Consider the following 15072-nt stretch of genomic DNA (forward strand, 5'->3'; position numbering starts at 1 on the left):
ACTACTCAGCTGTAAAAAAGTATGGAATCTTGTCTTTTGCAACAAAATGGATGCAACTGGAAATCATTATGCTTAGTGAAATAAGCCAGTCTCAAAAGACAAAACATCATATGTTTTCCTTGATCTGTGGCAGCTAATATATAATACAAAAATGTATAGGAATGAAATAGAAATTTTGGGATATGATTATTGTTTTCAGCTCTTGTTTATATGCCTGTGGAACTGTGGTCTTCCTACTTTTTACTTGCTGAATATTATGATTAGTGGTGAATTAAGCCTGTGAATATAGGGTGGATTAAAATTATGGTTTTGCAAAAACTGATGAAGAGAAGGGGGATGGGGACAGGGGAGTGGGAAAAGTGTGGTTGTCTTCTTAGAACTGTACCTATGGAATGCATAAAATCTGTTCTCTTCATATTAATAAACATTTTAAAAAAGAAAATACTACATTTGCTAATTTCCAGGGTTCCTTCTTGCTTTACTAAGGTCAGATTCTAGGCTGTCTGGTCTGAAACAGATCGATATTCTGCAAGAGTGGGCCCTGATTCCAGGACATGGGGCATGGCACTGTGTCTGGTGGGGAGGTAGGCAGAGACGAAGGGTTAGCACTATGGGCATGGGCTGGCGCTGCTAGTCAACAGTGCAACCAGTGTCTGGCCCACCCTTTGCTATGGAAGCAAAGACAGAATTGGCCCCCTTGCCCGTCTGGCAGACAGGACTCCTCAGGTTCCCAGTAGTGTCTGTGTGCCTGTGAGTCCCCTATGCCCTCCAGGATTGAGTCTACGTGCCTCAGGATCAGGGCTGACATCACCCCCCCCCCACCTCCAGAGCATGCGTACCAGCATCTCACTTGCCCTCATCTTATATCCCTCACTTCATCATGGGTAAATAGCTGCTGCTCCCAGCCCCTCCAAGTGTCACCAACTGTCCTGGCACTCTCCCTCTTCCAATACAGCAACTGATGGGTTAACACTTGGCTCAGGAGGGGCCCCCCAGAACACTGCTCCAATTCTAGGGACGCTTCATTGTGACTGGTCAGGACCCCTGCCATATAGGCCATACAAGATTTTGAACACTGTCCTAGTCTAGGATTCCACTCTGGTCCAATGCAGCTCCTCCTTCCTGGGCCATTTCTCTATGAAGATTTGCCAAGGGCTTTCCTGAATTGGGGTTTGCCCACCTCCATGCCTCTGAGTTGTTTCACAGAATGAAGAAAAAGAAGGCAGCAGGGGTGGGCAGTGGGAGGTAACTGGCTCTGCAGTTAGCAGCGGAAGCCCTGTGGTGTGGACCAGTTGCTAGAGGATGAGTCCAAACGTGTTGAAGTTGGAGGGCCACTCCCTACCATTACCCACCCCCCCACAACTGTTTCCCTCCCCTAAGGACTGTCAGGTGCTCCTGCCTGATCTCCTGGACCACCTGGGGTACCTGACCCCCCCCCCCCATTTCCTTTCCATCTTCCATGGCTAGCCCCTTCCCTTCTGCTCGCAGCCCGAGCAAGCCTCCCTAGCATCGCCCCTCTCTCTTCTTCCTCTGCTATTCTACTCCTTTCTCCCTGGCAAGGCACAGCTACTCCAATGGGTGCTTTGCTCCTGTGGTGCAAATGTTCTGTTCTTGCTGGGCCCCATATTAATTTGCTCTCATTTGCGAGTTGCTTTGTTAACATCCGTGGCCTTTTCTCAATGTGTAAGGCTGCTCCCTGCTGCCTCTGTTGCCTCCCCACCCACACCCTCCTTAACCTTGTAATAATGGGCCCTCCCTCGTGCAGACGGAGGCTGGGCTTTGGCAAAGCTCTTTCTGGTATGTGATGCAGTACTTCACTACACCTTCACAAGCACTGGAGGAAACCGACAGGATGTGATTATTGAGCCCAGTGGGATGGGTGAGGACCCTGAGGCTTGTGGAGGTGAGACGGTCTGTCTGCGTGGGTCCCTGCTGTGTGATGGCTAAGCAACCTAGAGCTGCAGCCCTTTCCCCACAGTGCCCCATGTGCTTATGCCATGTATCCTCCCCACAGCCCTTTGAGGCCCCCAGAAAAATAAGTGTATGCACACACACACATGTGCAGTTTGGCTTATGACTGTGTCAAGGGTAGTAGCCTGAGCCAGTGCTGTGATGTAGCGCCTTAAGCTGCTGCCCCCAATGCTGGCATCCCACATGCGGGCCTGTTGAGTCTCAGCTGTTCCACTTCCGCTCCAGCTCTCCGCTAATGTGCCTGGCATCAGAAGATGGCCCAAGTGTTTGGGCCCTTGCCACGCATGTGGGAGACCTGGATGAAGTTCCTGATTCCTGGCTTTGGCCTGGCTCATTCCTGGACATTGCAGCCATTTGGGGACTGAACCAGTGGATAGAAGCTCACTCACTCGCTCGCTCTTTCTCTCTTTCTGTCTTTCAAATAAATAAATCTTTTTAGAAAAGATTGTTTCAGGGGTCATAAAACTAAGGGACAGGTCCCTGTGCAGATTTTAAAAAAATATTTCTTGGGGCCAGTGCTGTGGCACAGTGGGATAAGCTGCCACTTGCAACACTGGCATCCCATATTGAAATTATGGTTGGGGTCCTGGCTTCTCTGCTTCAAATCTAGCTTTCTGCAAATGTGCCTGGAAGGCATTGGAAGTTGGCTTAAGTACTCGGGCCCCTGTCATGCATCTCAGAGACCTAGATGGAGTTCCTGGCTCCTAGCTTTGGCCTGACCCAGCCTTGGCTGTTGTGGGCATTTGAGGACTGAATCAGCATATGGAAGATCTCCCTGCCTCATCCTTGCCTTTCCAATAAATAAATAAATCATTAAAATGTTATTCAACGAATCCAGTTCTACATTTTTAAAATTTATTTATTTATTTATTCATTCTTTCTTTCATTCACATTTCATTTGAGGGGCGGGGGGGAGAGAGATCATCGACTCTCTGGTTCACTCCCCAAATGCCTGCAACAGCCAGGACTGGGCCAGAATAAGTCCAGGAACCCAGAACTCAATCCGGGCCTTCCACCTGGCTGGCAGGGACCCAAGTACTTAGGCCATCATCTGTTGCCTCCCAGGTGCATTAGCTGCATTGCAAGGGGAGGTGGGACTCAATCCCAGGCTCTATGATATAGGATGCAGGGGCTCCAAATGGCATCTTAACCAAATGCCTAACCCCTGCATTGATGTTTTCAAAAACCACTCCACAGGTAATTGTCATGGGCAACCAGGAGTCAGAACCACTGCCTGAAGGGATGATGTAAAAATAATAGCTGAGACTCGGCTTGAGCAGCCAGGAGCTTTCTTAAACACCTTGGGCATCCCTACTAGGAACTGAAGGTAGAGTAGATGTGAACTATGGCCTAGCTTCCCTGCCTCAGTTTCCTCCATGCTGCCCAAAGAAAATCATTCTGCAAGCCTTCTCAGGTCCTCCCAGCCTAGAATGGCTTTGTAAATCAGCCAGCACCACCTTTGTCGTATGAAGGGGTATAAAGAAGGAAATGCTCCTACCTCACTCATATATACGTGCTTGCTAACTGCTGTGTGAGCGCATCTTTATGATCTTCTGCTGCCTGCAATGGTAGAGCTAAACCACCCTGAAGAAGGCACAGGGTCTGTTTGAAGGTGAAGGGTACAGACTTTCCTGTCAACCAACTGGAACGAAAGTCTCAGGTAAGAGACTGAAATAGGAATAATCATCATCTCAATAGCTCTCATGTATTAGTCACATACTATGTGGCAGGCATTTCAGTTACATCACCTCATTCAGTTCTCATAAGCACTCTCTTAGATATCGGTGTTACCCCTATTTCATGTATTAGGAAACTGAGGCTCAAGAGGTTAAGTAACTTGCCCCAAGCTCACCTAGGAGTAAGCAAAGGGTGTCTTATTTGGCCTGCACAGTCATGTCTGTCTGTCTGTGTATCTTGTCTTCTTCTTTTTAAAGATTTATTTATTTGAAAGGCAGAGTTATAGAAAGAGAAGGAGAGACAGAGTGAGAGAGATCTTCCATCTACTGGTTCATCTCCCAAATGGCCACAATGGCCAAGGCTGGGCCAGGCCAAACTCAGGAGCCAGGAACTCCATCTGACTCTCCCCTGTGGATAGCATGGGCTCAAGCACTTGGACCATCTTCCACTGCTTCCCCAGATGCATTAGCAAGGAGCTGGATCAGAAGTGGAGCAGCCAGGACTCAAACTGGCACCCATATGGGACACTGGTGTCACGGACAGTGGCTTAACCCTCTACCACAATACTGGCCCCTGCACAGTGTTTTCAAATAATTTAAAATTATTTGAAATTTAAATTATTCGGGCTGGCGCTGTGGTGTAGTGGGTAAAGCTGCCACCTGCAGTGCCAGCATCCCATATGGGCGCCTGCTTGAGACCCGGCTGCTCCACTTCTGATCCAGCTCTCTGCTATGGCCTGGGAAAGCAGTAGAAGATGCCCTAACCCCTTGAGCCCCTGCGCCCACGTGGGAGACCTGGAGGAAGCTCCTGGCTCCTGGCTTCGGATTGGCTCAGCTCCAGCCGTTGTGGCCAATTGGGGAGTGAATCATCGGATGGAAGACCTCTCTCTCTGCCTCTCCTCTCTCTGTGTAACTCTGATTTTCAAATATACAAATAAGTCTTTAAATAAATAAATAAATTTACTATTTGCATTTTAAAATCCTCAAATTTCATCTAAGAATCTAGATTTATGGCTTCTCTTGAAAAATACCACCTGGTAACCTTGGTCCTTACGGGCCCACCAAATAATAACCAACTGGAGCTCAGTAGCACAGTCCCTTCTGGATGGCTCTTGGATCACTCCAGTCCCCACCACTCTGTCCTTACGGTCATCATGGGACCAAGGGTCAGTTGCCATTTAATACTGTACTTGTGCTGTTGTGTTGTTTTTTATAATTAAAATAACAATAAAAAGAAAATGAACGTTTGTTGGACATACATCTGATCTTCTAATGAGTATACTGACACATTTGGGTCTAGCCCCCATAGGCATCTGGGTTTATAATCCTGCCGTTCCACTCCCCTTTGTTGCCTTTTTTTATTGGGGGAGGAAGAGAGAGAGACAAGCAGAGAAAGAAGCAGAGAGACAGAGACAGAGAGACAGGGAGTGTGAGCTCCCACTGTCTGGTTCAATCCTCAAATGCCTAAAATAGTGAGAATCTGAAACTCAATCCAGATCTCACACTGGATAGCAGGGACCCAAGTACTTGAGCCATCACCTGCTGCCTCCCAGGGTCAACATTAGCAGCAAGCTGGAATTAGGAGCTGAAAACAGGAATCAAACCCAAGCATGCCAATATGGGACACAGGTGTCTTAGCTGGTGCCTTCCCCAACTGCCTTTTTGAAGAGGGAAAGCTGGGCACTCCCATCCTGAGCCAGCCCTCCTGGAGTCTCTGTCTGGGAAGGTCCTTGGTGGCTCTGGTTAGAGTTGGTCTCTGGACCATGGAGGCAGGCCAGCAGTTGAGAAGGAAGAATGGATCTCCAGAGGACCCTAGCAGTGGAAGATGACAGAATTATCCCTTCTTTTTAAAAATTTTATTCATTTCAAAGTCAGAGTTATAGAGAGGCCAGGTGTAGGGGTGAGACATAGAGATCTTCCATCTGTTGGTTCACTCCTCAAATGGCTGCAATGACCAGGGCTGGGCTAGGCCAAAACCAAGAGCCAGGAGCTTCTCTTGGGCCTCCTATGTGGGTGAAGAGGCCCAGGTACTTGGGCCATCTTCCACTGCTTTCTCAGGCACATTTTAGCAGAGAGCTGGGCTGGAAGAGGAGCAGCTGGGACTGGAACCGGCACCCATATGGGATGCCGGCACTGCAGGTGCCAGTTTTACCTGCTACGCCACAGTGCCGGCCCCCAGAATTATCCCTTCTAAGACCAATTGTCTAGTCTAGCTTTCAGATCCTTATCTGGAAAACTGGCACAGGGACAGTACCATGTCTACTTCACAAGCTTATTATGGGAACTAAAATGAAGCAGGGTGTGTGTGTGTGTGTGTGTGTGTGTGTGTGTGTATAAATGAGGGTCTTCAAAACGCTTATGGAAATGTATATTCTGAAAAAACTATGTATAGATTTCAAAATTGTGCTATAATAAACATCTTTAAATTTCTATGAAAATTGTCAAGTACCCTGGTACAGAGGAATGTTCCACAAAGATGAGCTGTTTCTATTATTATTACTCTTCCCATTGCTTTCCCTTTTGTCACCTCCAGGCCTTTAACACATGGCTTTTTCTGAAAGCTTCGGCCTGATCTAGACAACACTGTGGTGCATTCAATGACCCCCATGGTGGGTCCCTGCTTCTTCATGCTGAGGCAGTCTCCTTTTGCGCCAATTGTGCAAGTGCTAGGTGATGTTTTAAGGAACATGGCGCTTTCTACTATAGAGAGAAGGCAGTCTCACCTTTCTCAAAAGGACCGTTCCAGGCTCCTTCATACTTTTATATATACTTTTACCCTCGCTGTTTCTGTACCCAGAATGCCCTCTGACCCCTGTCTTCTTGACAACCTCCAACTCATCTTTTCGGACTCAGCCCAAGAGTCACCTTGGAATCCCTCTCTGAATCTCTTCCGTTTCCCTAGACAGAGCTGATTGACAAGCCCACCCTCTACTGGAATGTGAGTCATGCAAGTTCGCTGAGGGCAGGGTGGGACATAGGTCTTGTTCCCTGTGTCCCCACAGCCTGGCACGGAATGGGTCCTCAGTAAATGCTCTTTGAAGAACAAGGAGGAAGGTGCTGTGGAGAAGAGAGGGGTTCAAGAGGAAGCAGTGGCAGCCTCTTTTCTGGGGCTCTCTTGTTCTCAGCAGACTTAAACCTAGTTCTACCTGGCATCGTAAATCTGTGTTCTTCAAACCAGCATCGTAAACCTCTATGCCTCTCCCCAGCCTCCTCTAAGGCTCTCCTGTAGGGTAGATGGATGTGACTGCTTTCAGAGTCTTTCCCAACTCTCAGTATGCCCCTACTCCTTTGAACAGCCTCCTGCTATAACAGATCCACAGGATTCCCATACTCTGGCTTGTCAGGGTGCCTTCAAAGCATTGAGAATTTTCTAGGGATCCCCCCTTAGCCCATTCCCCTTCAGGTCCTGCTCTGCCACTTGGTCTTTTTTTCCAGCCAACGTATTGGAATCTCCAATGCTTCCAAACAAAGGGGGGTTTCCAGCACTGGGATGCTAGTTAGGGAGCTATTTCTGGATGAGTAGGTTCCAACATCCCTTCTGTCATACCCCACAGTTTGGCCCCTAAATCAAGAGGGGATCTTCCTCCATTTGTTCTAAGCATCAGTCTTTTGTAGAAGAGCATGTTAATACAGCTGGATGAGATTTGTCTCACCAACCCTGCCACTTCTGTTAACAGGAGTGTAGGGGCCCCACAGCTCTCTCAAGTCTTCCTCCTCCCACCCCCATCCAATGTGGGCCCAGTCACCATCTCCTATCTCACAGCAACTTCTCTGTCCTGTTTCTTTGAGATGTTCCAAGTTCCTTTGCCAGGAGTAGCCTGCCTGCATACAAAAACAACTTGAGAGCCATTACAGGAAAGTGCATCTTTCCGAAAGGCCAGATGATTCTAAGGCATTAACATACACCTTTGCGATCCTGTCTCAGGAGGAGCTAATGTTTCATAAGCTGGCTGACACTGGGCCAAGAAGTGCTCTGCACAGTGGTCCTCCAACTCTGAGAACACATGCCCTAGGACCCAGGGGGTGCCGGAAGAGCCAGGCGTGATCTAGGGAGCAGTGAGAAAACCCAGGATGTGAGTTCTCACACAGTGCCAATCTCAGATGCATGCATGAGTGTGTGTGCATGCACACACACACACACACACACTCACAAATACACATCCAGAAACACAGGAGGGGCCACGCTTTGGCACAAAAACACCACCCACATTCTTGCTATAAGACCCACATGTGATTTGCCAACAAATTGCAAATTAACCTCCTAGTGAACAGATTAATGGTATTCATGGTAATTTACACTCCAAGTTTCATAGCAACAGACTTTGAGCATTCTGGTTGCATAAGAATTCAAGGATTTTTAAGTTCCTGGAGACACTGTAGTAATTAACCTGATAAGCCTATGCAAATTAGCCCCAATTTGACACTGTCATTTTTTGAATCCAATATCCAGGGTATTTGCCCAGAAGGTTGCCCGTCACGGCTCCAGATCCTTGGCTTGAGGTGCTAAGCTGACAGATGCCAGTCTGCATTTGTGTATGCAAATGAGGCCCCAGAGCAGAACTCCCTATCAGGCCCAGAAAGGGACTGGACAGTTACAAATGGTCCACTGCACCACGATTAGAATGGAGTCAAGGCGGCCAGGAGGAATGGAGAGGGCCCCCAGCCAATCTGCATGGGACTGACAGAACTATCTTTTTGAAGGTCCTTGGTTTGGGAATCGAAGTTCCTGACTTACACAAGAGTTTGGGCGTTCTACTTGAAGGTCAAGAAGAAGCGGTCTCCTTGTGGCATACTGTCAAGTGCCACCAGAGCTTTTGTTTTTCCACAAAGATTAGCTTCCTAAAATTAACCCAAAAGCTGGGGTTCCCAGAAGGTGAGGTTTAATTGGTTCTATTGCCCATTTTGAGCAAAAATCACAGAATGTACTCACCACCCTCATCAAATCAATCAGCCTATGGGCACAGCTTGTGTGCTCTCTCCATGGGAGGACTAGTTCCTGTCTAATAATGTGGAGCCTCAGGGGGTGGCCACTCCTCCCCCATTGCCACACTGAGCTCCATCCTTGACCTGCTTCTTGTTTGGTCTCTTGAGCCAACAGGGCTCACCAAACTCCCTGGTTAATGCACTTTATGCCTCCTGTTCCAAAGGGCGCAGCAATAAAGTGCCAGAGAGAGCATCCTTGCCCACTGACTACCCACTGCTGCTGCCCAGCTCAGCACCCCCTAGGGCTCAGATGGCTGCCCTTTGAGCTGCAGCCCCATAGAACAGCTTTGTCAAGTCTCCATTTGTGGGAAAATAACTGCTGAGAACCTGTTCAGGTCACTCAGACCCAGCTTTCTGCTAATGGGCTACCACCTGGATCTCAGAATTCTTTCTGGAAGGTCAGGCCAGCCAAAGTGGTGATCATAGCAACCTCATCACGTCTGAACAGCTAACACTCTGAGGTGATAAAACACTTGGAACTTACATCAGTGCTATTCAGTAATAACTATCTTTATCTGTCTTCCTGAGCAACCTTTAAGCTAAAAGTGTTTGAAAGTGTTGGAAGGCCTCCCGCACAGTTACTGGCTTCCTCTCTGCATGTGCGTATCTAGCCATTATCCCAAGATAACTACGGCCACTCTCTCTCTCTGGTCTACCTTCTCATTCTCATTATGCCCACATCCCTGTCCATCCAGGCTCCAACCCATCTTGTTTGACTGCCAGTAACACTTAGTGCAGCTGCACTGACTCCCAGTCTGTAAAGCTCAGGACTCCAGGGGCCACAGGGTACTACAATAGGGATGCAAATCCACATACCTGGAAGAATTTATGTGTGGACGCAAATGATCACTGAAGAGGATGATGAGGATAAAGAAGAAGATGATAGCAGCTCCCATTAGGGCAGAATTTGCTACATGCCAGCCACCTCACATGAGCTCTACACACAATATCTCATTGAATCTTCTTGACAACTCTGTGAGCTCGGTGCTATCATTAGCCCGCATCTGCAGATGAGGACACGAGGCAGAGGTTTAAGTAACTTGCTCGAGACCACACAGGCAATAAATGGCAGTGCCAGAAATCAAACCATGGCTAAGAAATGTCAGAGACCAGTTATTAAAGCACCATTGTGAAACATCTCACACACGTTTATATCACTACTTTCCAAATACTAGGCAGATGTCCTAATGATTAACAGAATGCACATTCATTTTTATTATTGCTTTTTAAATTTATTTGAGACAGAAAGAGAGAGCAAGACATACAGGTAACAGACAAAGAGAGCCTCCCATCTGCTGGTTCATTCTCCAGATACCGGCAACAGACAGAACTGGGCTTGGACTGCTATCCAGGTCTCCCACATAGGCGGCAGGCACTCAATTACTGAAGCCATCACCACTGCCTCCCAGGGTTGCATTGGCAGAAGCTGGGGTCAGAAGCCAGAGCTCAGAATTGAGCCTTGGTGCTTCATTATGGGGTGTGGGCAATCTTAACCACTAGGCTAAGTATATTTTAAAATATCATTGCATTCATATTAGTTTGTGGTCACTATGTGTTTGTAAATCAGTGGACACTAGAGTAGGATCACTGTCAAGAGGTATCCAGAATGAATGTGGGTTCTTGGCTCGAGCCACGTTGAGAACCGTGGGCATTTTGTTCCCAGAGTACTCCCAGCCCATGTCTCCTCACTCACAAGGTTATACATTCTCTCACCCACTCACCTTCTATTTTATCTCAACGATGCTGTGCAGCTCAGTAGATATGGGAGGGGTGCGGAGCCACATATAAAGCTACCTGCATATTCAATCATCTTACACAAGTGGGTACTGAGGTCCTACTATGTGTCACATACTATTCTAGACACCAAAGATACGGCAGGGAACACAGAAATGAGAACTCCCGGTCTCGTGGAGCTTGCATTCTAGTGAGAAAACACAGACAATAAACAGATAAGTAGGGAAAATGCTATAAAGTTTAGAGAGTAAGCGCTTTGGAGAGAAATAAAGCAAGAAAAGGGGATACAGGTTTGGAGACAAGCAGTTGCAACTTTGAAGATGGTGATCAGGGAGGGCCCTACTGAGGAAGTGACAACTGGGCAAAGAGAGCCGAAGGAAAAGAGGGCGTGAGCCACGTTGCTGTCCAGGGAAGGAGCCTGTCGGGCATACGCAAAGAGTAGCACGGACAAAGGCCCCGAAGTGGAGTGTACCTGGGATGACCAAGGAGTGTCCAGAAGGCCAGCACTGCTGGAAGAATATGGGAATGCTTATGTGTGTAGAGGTAGATCAGGAGTGAGATCTGTTACTAGATCTCCAAGCGGGCTATGAGGCACACCTTAGCCTTGCTTGCAGATCTAACCGTAGCTAAAATTATGAGACAACCATTCACGCCTGCCAGTCCTCAATCCCTAGTCCTTCCTTTTGCTTCTGTAGAAGTCCACCGGCCGCCTCAGAACTCAGGGCCTCTGCAGTGCTCTCTGGCATCCAAACCAGTCTCCCAGCCCGAGGAACAGAGAGCATGACTTGGGAGTTCCACAGATCGGGGCTTGTGGGAGTTGCTTTGAGTAAGTCACCTACTTCTCTGAGGCTCCATTTCATTATCTGTAAAATGGAAGTAAAGAGTAATTGTGAAGGTTAAATGAGATAACACGTGTAAAGTGCCAAGCCCAGTGCCTGGCATACAGGAAAAATGCTCAAGAAATGGTAGCCCAGGCATAAATTACAGAGAATAATCTGTGTGCTTTTAGTCTCTTTTAAAAGGCCTGTGGATTTCTTGCAAGGAAAATTTCTGAATATACTAATTGTGGATTGTCACCAGAAAGAAAGAAAAAAATCCAGTACAACCACTAGTGCATCCTAAATAGTTGGCATCACAAATGGATGCTGATACATGGAAGGGTTAGAGGCCACCAGCAACAATGGTTACCCTTGCCCAGGTGGGTTTGCATTTAGATTTAAGCCAATGGGGCTCTGAACCACAGCATTGCCAGTGTCACTGAACAAAGGAGGAATTCGAATGAAATCTTGGATCTCGTGGTCCAAAGTGAAGATGTGTTTTCATAACCCCATTTCCCTTTATTCTGATATTTCTGCTCATGTTTGGAGTATGGGAGAGTCAGTTGCACTGCTCTAAACCCATAGTAGGTGACCTCTGGGTTGGTGGGCCCTCCAGTCCTACAGGTCTAACAGAGTGATCTTACTTTCACACATCTCTAGGCACTAAACAGCTGGCTCATCTCACCTCCTCCACTTCACTCTGAACAAACAATTCTGGCTCGCCACAGAAAGTGGTCACTGGGAAGGAAGGTTCTTTTTTTATTTTTGACAGGCAGAGTTAGACAGTGAGAGAGACAGAGAGAAAGGTCTTCCTTCCGTTGGTTCACCCCCCAAATGGCCACTACAGCTGGCACTGCACCAATCCAAAGCCAGGAGCCAGGTGCTTCCTCCTGGTCTCCCATGCGGGTGCAGGGCCCAAGCACTTGGGCCATCCTCCACTGCCTTCCCGGGCCACAGCAGAGAGCTGGACTGGAAGAGGAGCAACCGGGACAGAATCCAGCATCCCAACTGGGACTAGAACCCGAGGTGCCGGCGCCGCAGGTGGAGGATTAGCCTAGTAAGCCACGGCACCAGCCAGGAAGGTTCTTGATGACAACCTCCATGAGACCTTGCTGAGAGCCTTGCCTGTGTCATAAACAGGGGTTAGGGCCAGCAGCACCTGATTGCACAGAATGGGTCCATACTGGACAAGTCTTGCAGATCAAATTTTCACATATCAGAGCTGATTTCCTATTTAACTTTTAACATAAAATTGGTGATGTGTTTCTCTGAGGGGGAAAAACCGGGGCCCTGAGACTTAATAAAAATCATGTTTATGAATGCAATGTAGCAACACACTTGAAAATCACAAATACGAGTGGAAAAATGAGAATTTCTTATAAAATATTAACAATGCCCCCAAATGAGTTGCAAGATGTGAATACAAAATAGCTAGTGTTATTCTGATGTTTGGCACAATAGCTTGAAGGCCTAAAAGAAAAACAATGACAGCTTAACTGAACGGAACACACCGGACTGAAAAGTTGCCCAGCTTATAAAATTGCCTTTATAATGTTCTACAGCAGGGGACTGTGGAACATTCTTTAGATGCTGGGATCCTGAGCTCTAGTACTCTGGAGAAGTCGCTGAGTTTAAGAAATGAACAGGTTGATCCGGGCCAGAGAACAGACAAAGAACAGCCATGGCATGATTTAAACAGGCCCCAGGAAATGAGTTAATTGGGAACAAGGGGTATGGGGAAGATTTTCAGATAACCCAAGACTCAGAAGAATTGAAACTTCCATCAAACGAGTCTTCCGGTAACATACAAACAATCAACCTCCCAATTTCTAAATGTTGCTTCAGCTAATGTTTTTTCATGGAGTTCCCAAACAATAATAATTCATAGGAAGGCCTTTTTAGTCTTGAAATGAGGGTATTTTTTTTTTAAAGTTTAGGGAAAAGTGGAATTCAAAGGTAAGTTTATTTTGGTGTCAAATACTTTGAAATCCATGTATAGTTTTTTCATAGTTTGTATTTTTCATGAACTTTTTGAAGAACTGCCCCCCCCCTCATATTTTCCCAAAGTATGTTTCAGGGAACATGAGTCCCATAAGAGTCTTGGTAATGAAATGCCGCGAGCAGAAGTTTGAGAAACGCCATGTACTCTAAGTCCGTGCTTTGCAGAATTGAATGCACACACAAATCACCTGAGGATCTTGTTTCAACGCCACTTCTGCCTCGGAAAGTCTAGGAGGGAGGCCTGAGATTTCGCAGTTCCAGCAAGCTCCCAGGTGATGAATGTGCTGCCAATCCTCAGATCACACTCTGAATGGCAACGCTGTAAAGGTCCTCTTGGAGATTCCTGGTTCTTATTAGTATATTAAGGGCTCTGTTAAATCCTGCAGTAGAGTTTAACTTATTTAATCCAGCATTTATCAAAGTCGTTTGTACCCAGAAATCTTTTTCTCCCCATGGTACCTATTCAGCCCTAGCATTCGAGGTCCCATGGATGCCCATTTGGAAAATGTTAGTCAAGCTGATACTACCACACCTGGAGTGACTTTGAATGATCTGAGAAATGTACCTTTGGGGTCATGGCCACAGACCTCCTGTACAGCTAGTTAATAGCTCTGCAGAAACACAGGTATGCCAGGGCTGTGAACTGCCACTGGTTTTGAAAGACTCCCAGCTCAGCGATGGCAAAATAGCATAAAACTCTATTTACCATCCTGCCTTATTCACTACCTTCCATAGTGCTTTACAACCTTAATGTGGATTGTGCTGAAATGGAAGCAGGGAAAAATGAAGAGATTTGGAGCGAAGAGGAGCTGGCATTTTCTAAAGAGGAAGGAAATGAAGTGATGGGCAAATGACAGCGAAAGGAGACAGAACTAAGGGACTCAGGTTAGCTGGGGTGAGGAGGACAAAGGGGGTGGCACCAGCAAAAGATGCTAGTATGCAGATGCTGTGGGTACAATAAGCAGAGAACCTACTCCTGTGAATGTGGAGAAGGAAAAAAACCAGCAAGAGTCATCTTGTTTACCTGGCCTCTGCCTACACAGGTCTCGGCTACTGTATTTTCCCAAAGTTTGGCTGTAAAAATGCTTTGGCCAGGAGGCCGTCTCTAGGCAGATTTCCTATTCTCCTGGCACTGGCTGTCAGATGGGAAGCGCTTGGGTTGTCAGTTCATCAGGAGAGCATCTGCTCTCACCCATGCTGCCTGGCCACCCCAGCCGGTCCTGGTTAGCAGTCCAAGAGAGCTCTCCAGTGACCAGACACCAGCCGCAAACAGCTCTCCCAAAAGGGTAGCAAGAAGAAACGGACATCTCTCTTCAGGCAGAACCCCTCATGTAACAGGCAGTACAGCAGAGGAGGTAAGGTTCTAGAGTCACACAGAGGTCACATCCCAGCCCTGCCACTCACTAGCCATGAGGTCGTGGGAGTTAATTAGCCTGTCTAAATCTCAGTTTTCTCTTCTCTAAAACAGGGCTAAGAACAGTGTCTGTTTCAGTACAATATGATGCAGAATGATTAGGGCAATCCTTGTAAGAGTTTTTAAGACAGTGCCTGACACATATAAACTCAATTACTACTAACTGCTATTCATATTATTTATCTTTATTAAAGCCTTAGTGCAGTTTTTAGATTTATTTATTTATTCAAAAGGCAGAGTTACGAGAGAGGGAGACACAGAGAGAAGACAGAGACAGAGAAAAGACATCTGCTGGCTCACTCCTCAAATGGCTGCAATGGCTGGAGTTGGGCCAATCTGAAGCCAGGAGCTAGAAGCTTATTCTGGGTTTCCCATGTGGGTGCAGAGGCCCAAACACTTGTACTATCTTCCACTGCCTTCCAAGGCACATTTGCTGGGAGCTGGATCAGAAGTGGCATAGCCGAGATTTGAACCA

The 15072-nt window shown here is 47.1% G+C and overlaps 1 protein-coding gene across 6 annotated transcripts in view; it reads right to left on the reverse strand.

The window, feature by feature from the left end:
- FRMPD3 (FERM and PDZ domain containing 3) overlaps window positions 1-15072 on the reverse strand; it is a 107743-nt gene that overhangs the window by 89551 nt on the left and 3120 nt on the right. For 3 of the 6 annotated variants that reach the window (XM_070067474.2, XM_070067468.2, XM_070067470.2), the window contains exon 2: window positions 9447-9634. The exons of the other annotated variants lie outside the window; for them this stretch is intronic. In XM_070067474.2, coding sequence (XP_069923575.1) covers window positions 9447-9526 — 80 coding nt within the window. In that variant the 5' untranslated portion in view covers window positions 9527-9634. The remainder of the gene's footprint in view (window positions 1-9446; window positions 9635-15072) is intronic. 6 annotated transcript variants of the gene reach the window in all.

The sequence above is a fragment of the Oryctolagus cuniculus genome, chromosome X (assembly GCF_051225735.1).
Source record: "Oryctolagus cuniculus isolate XC-2025 breed Fujian yellow rabbit chromosome X, ASM5122573v1, whole genome shotgun sequence".
Taxonomy (NCBI): Eukaryota; Metazoa; Chordata; class Mammalia; order Lagomorpha; family Leporidae; genus Oryctolagus; species Oryctolagus cuniculus.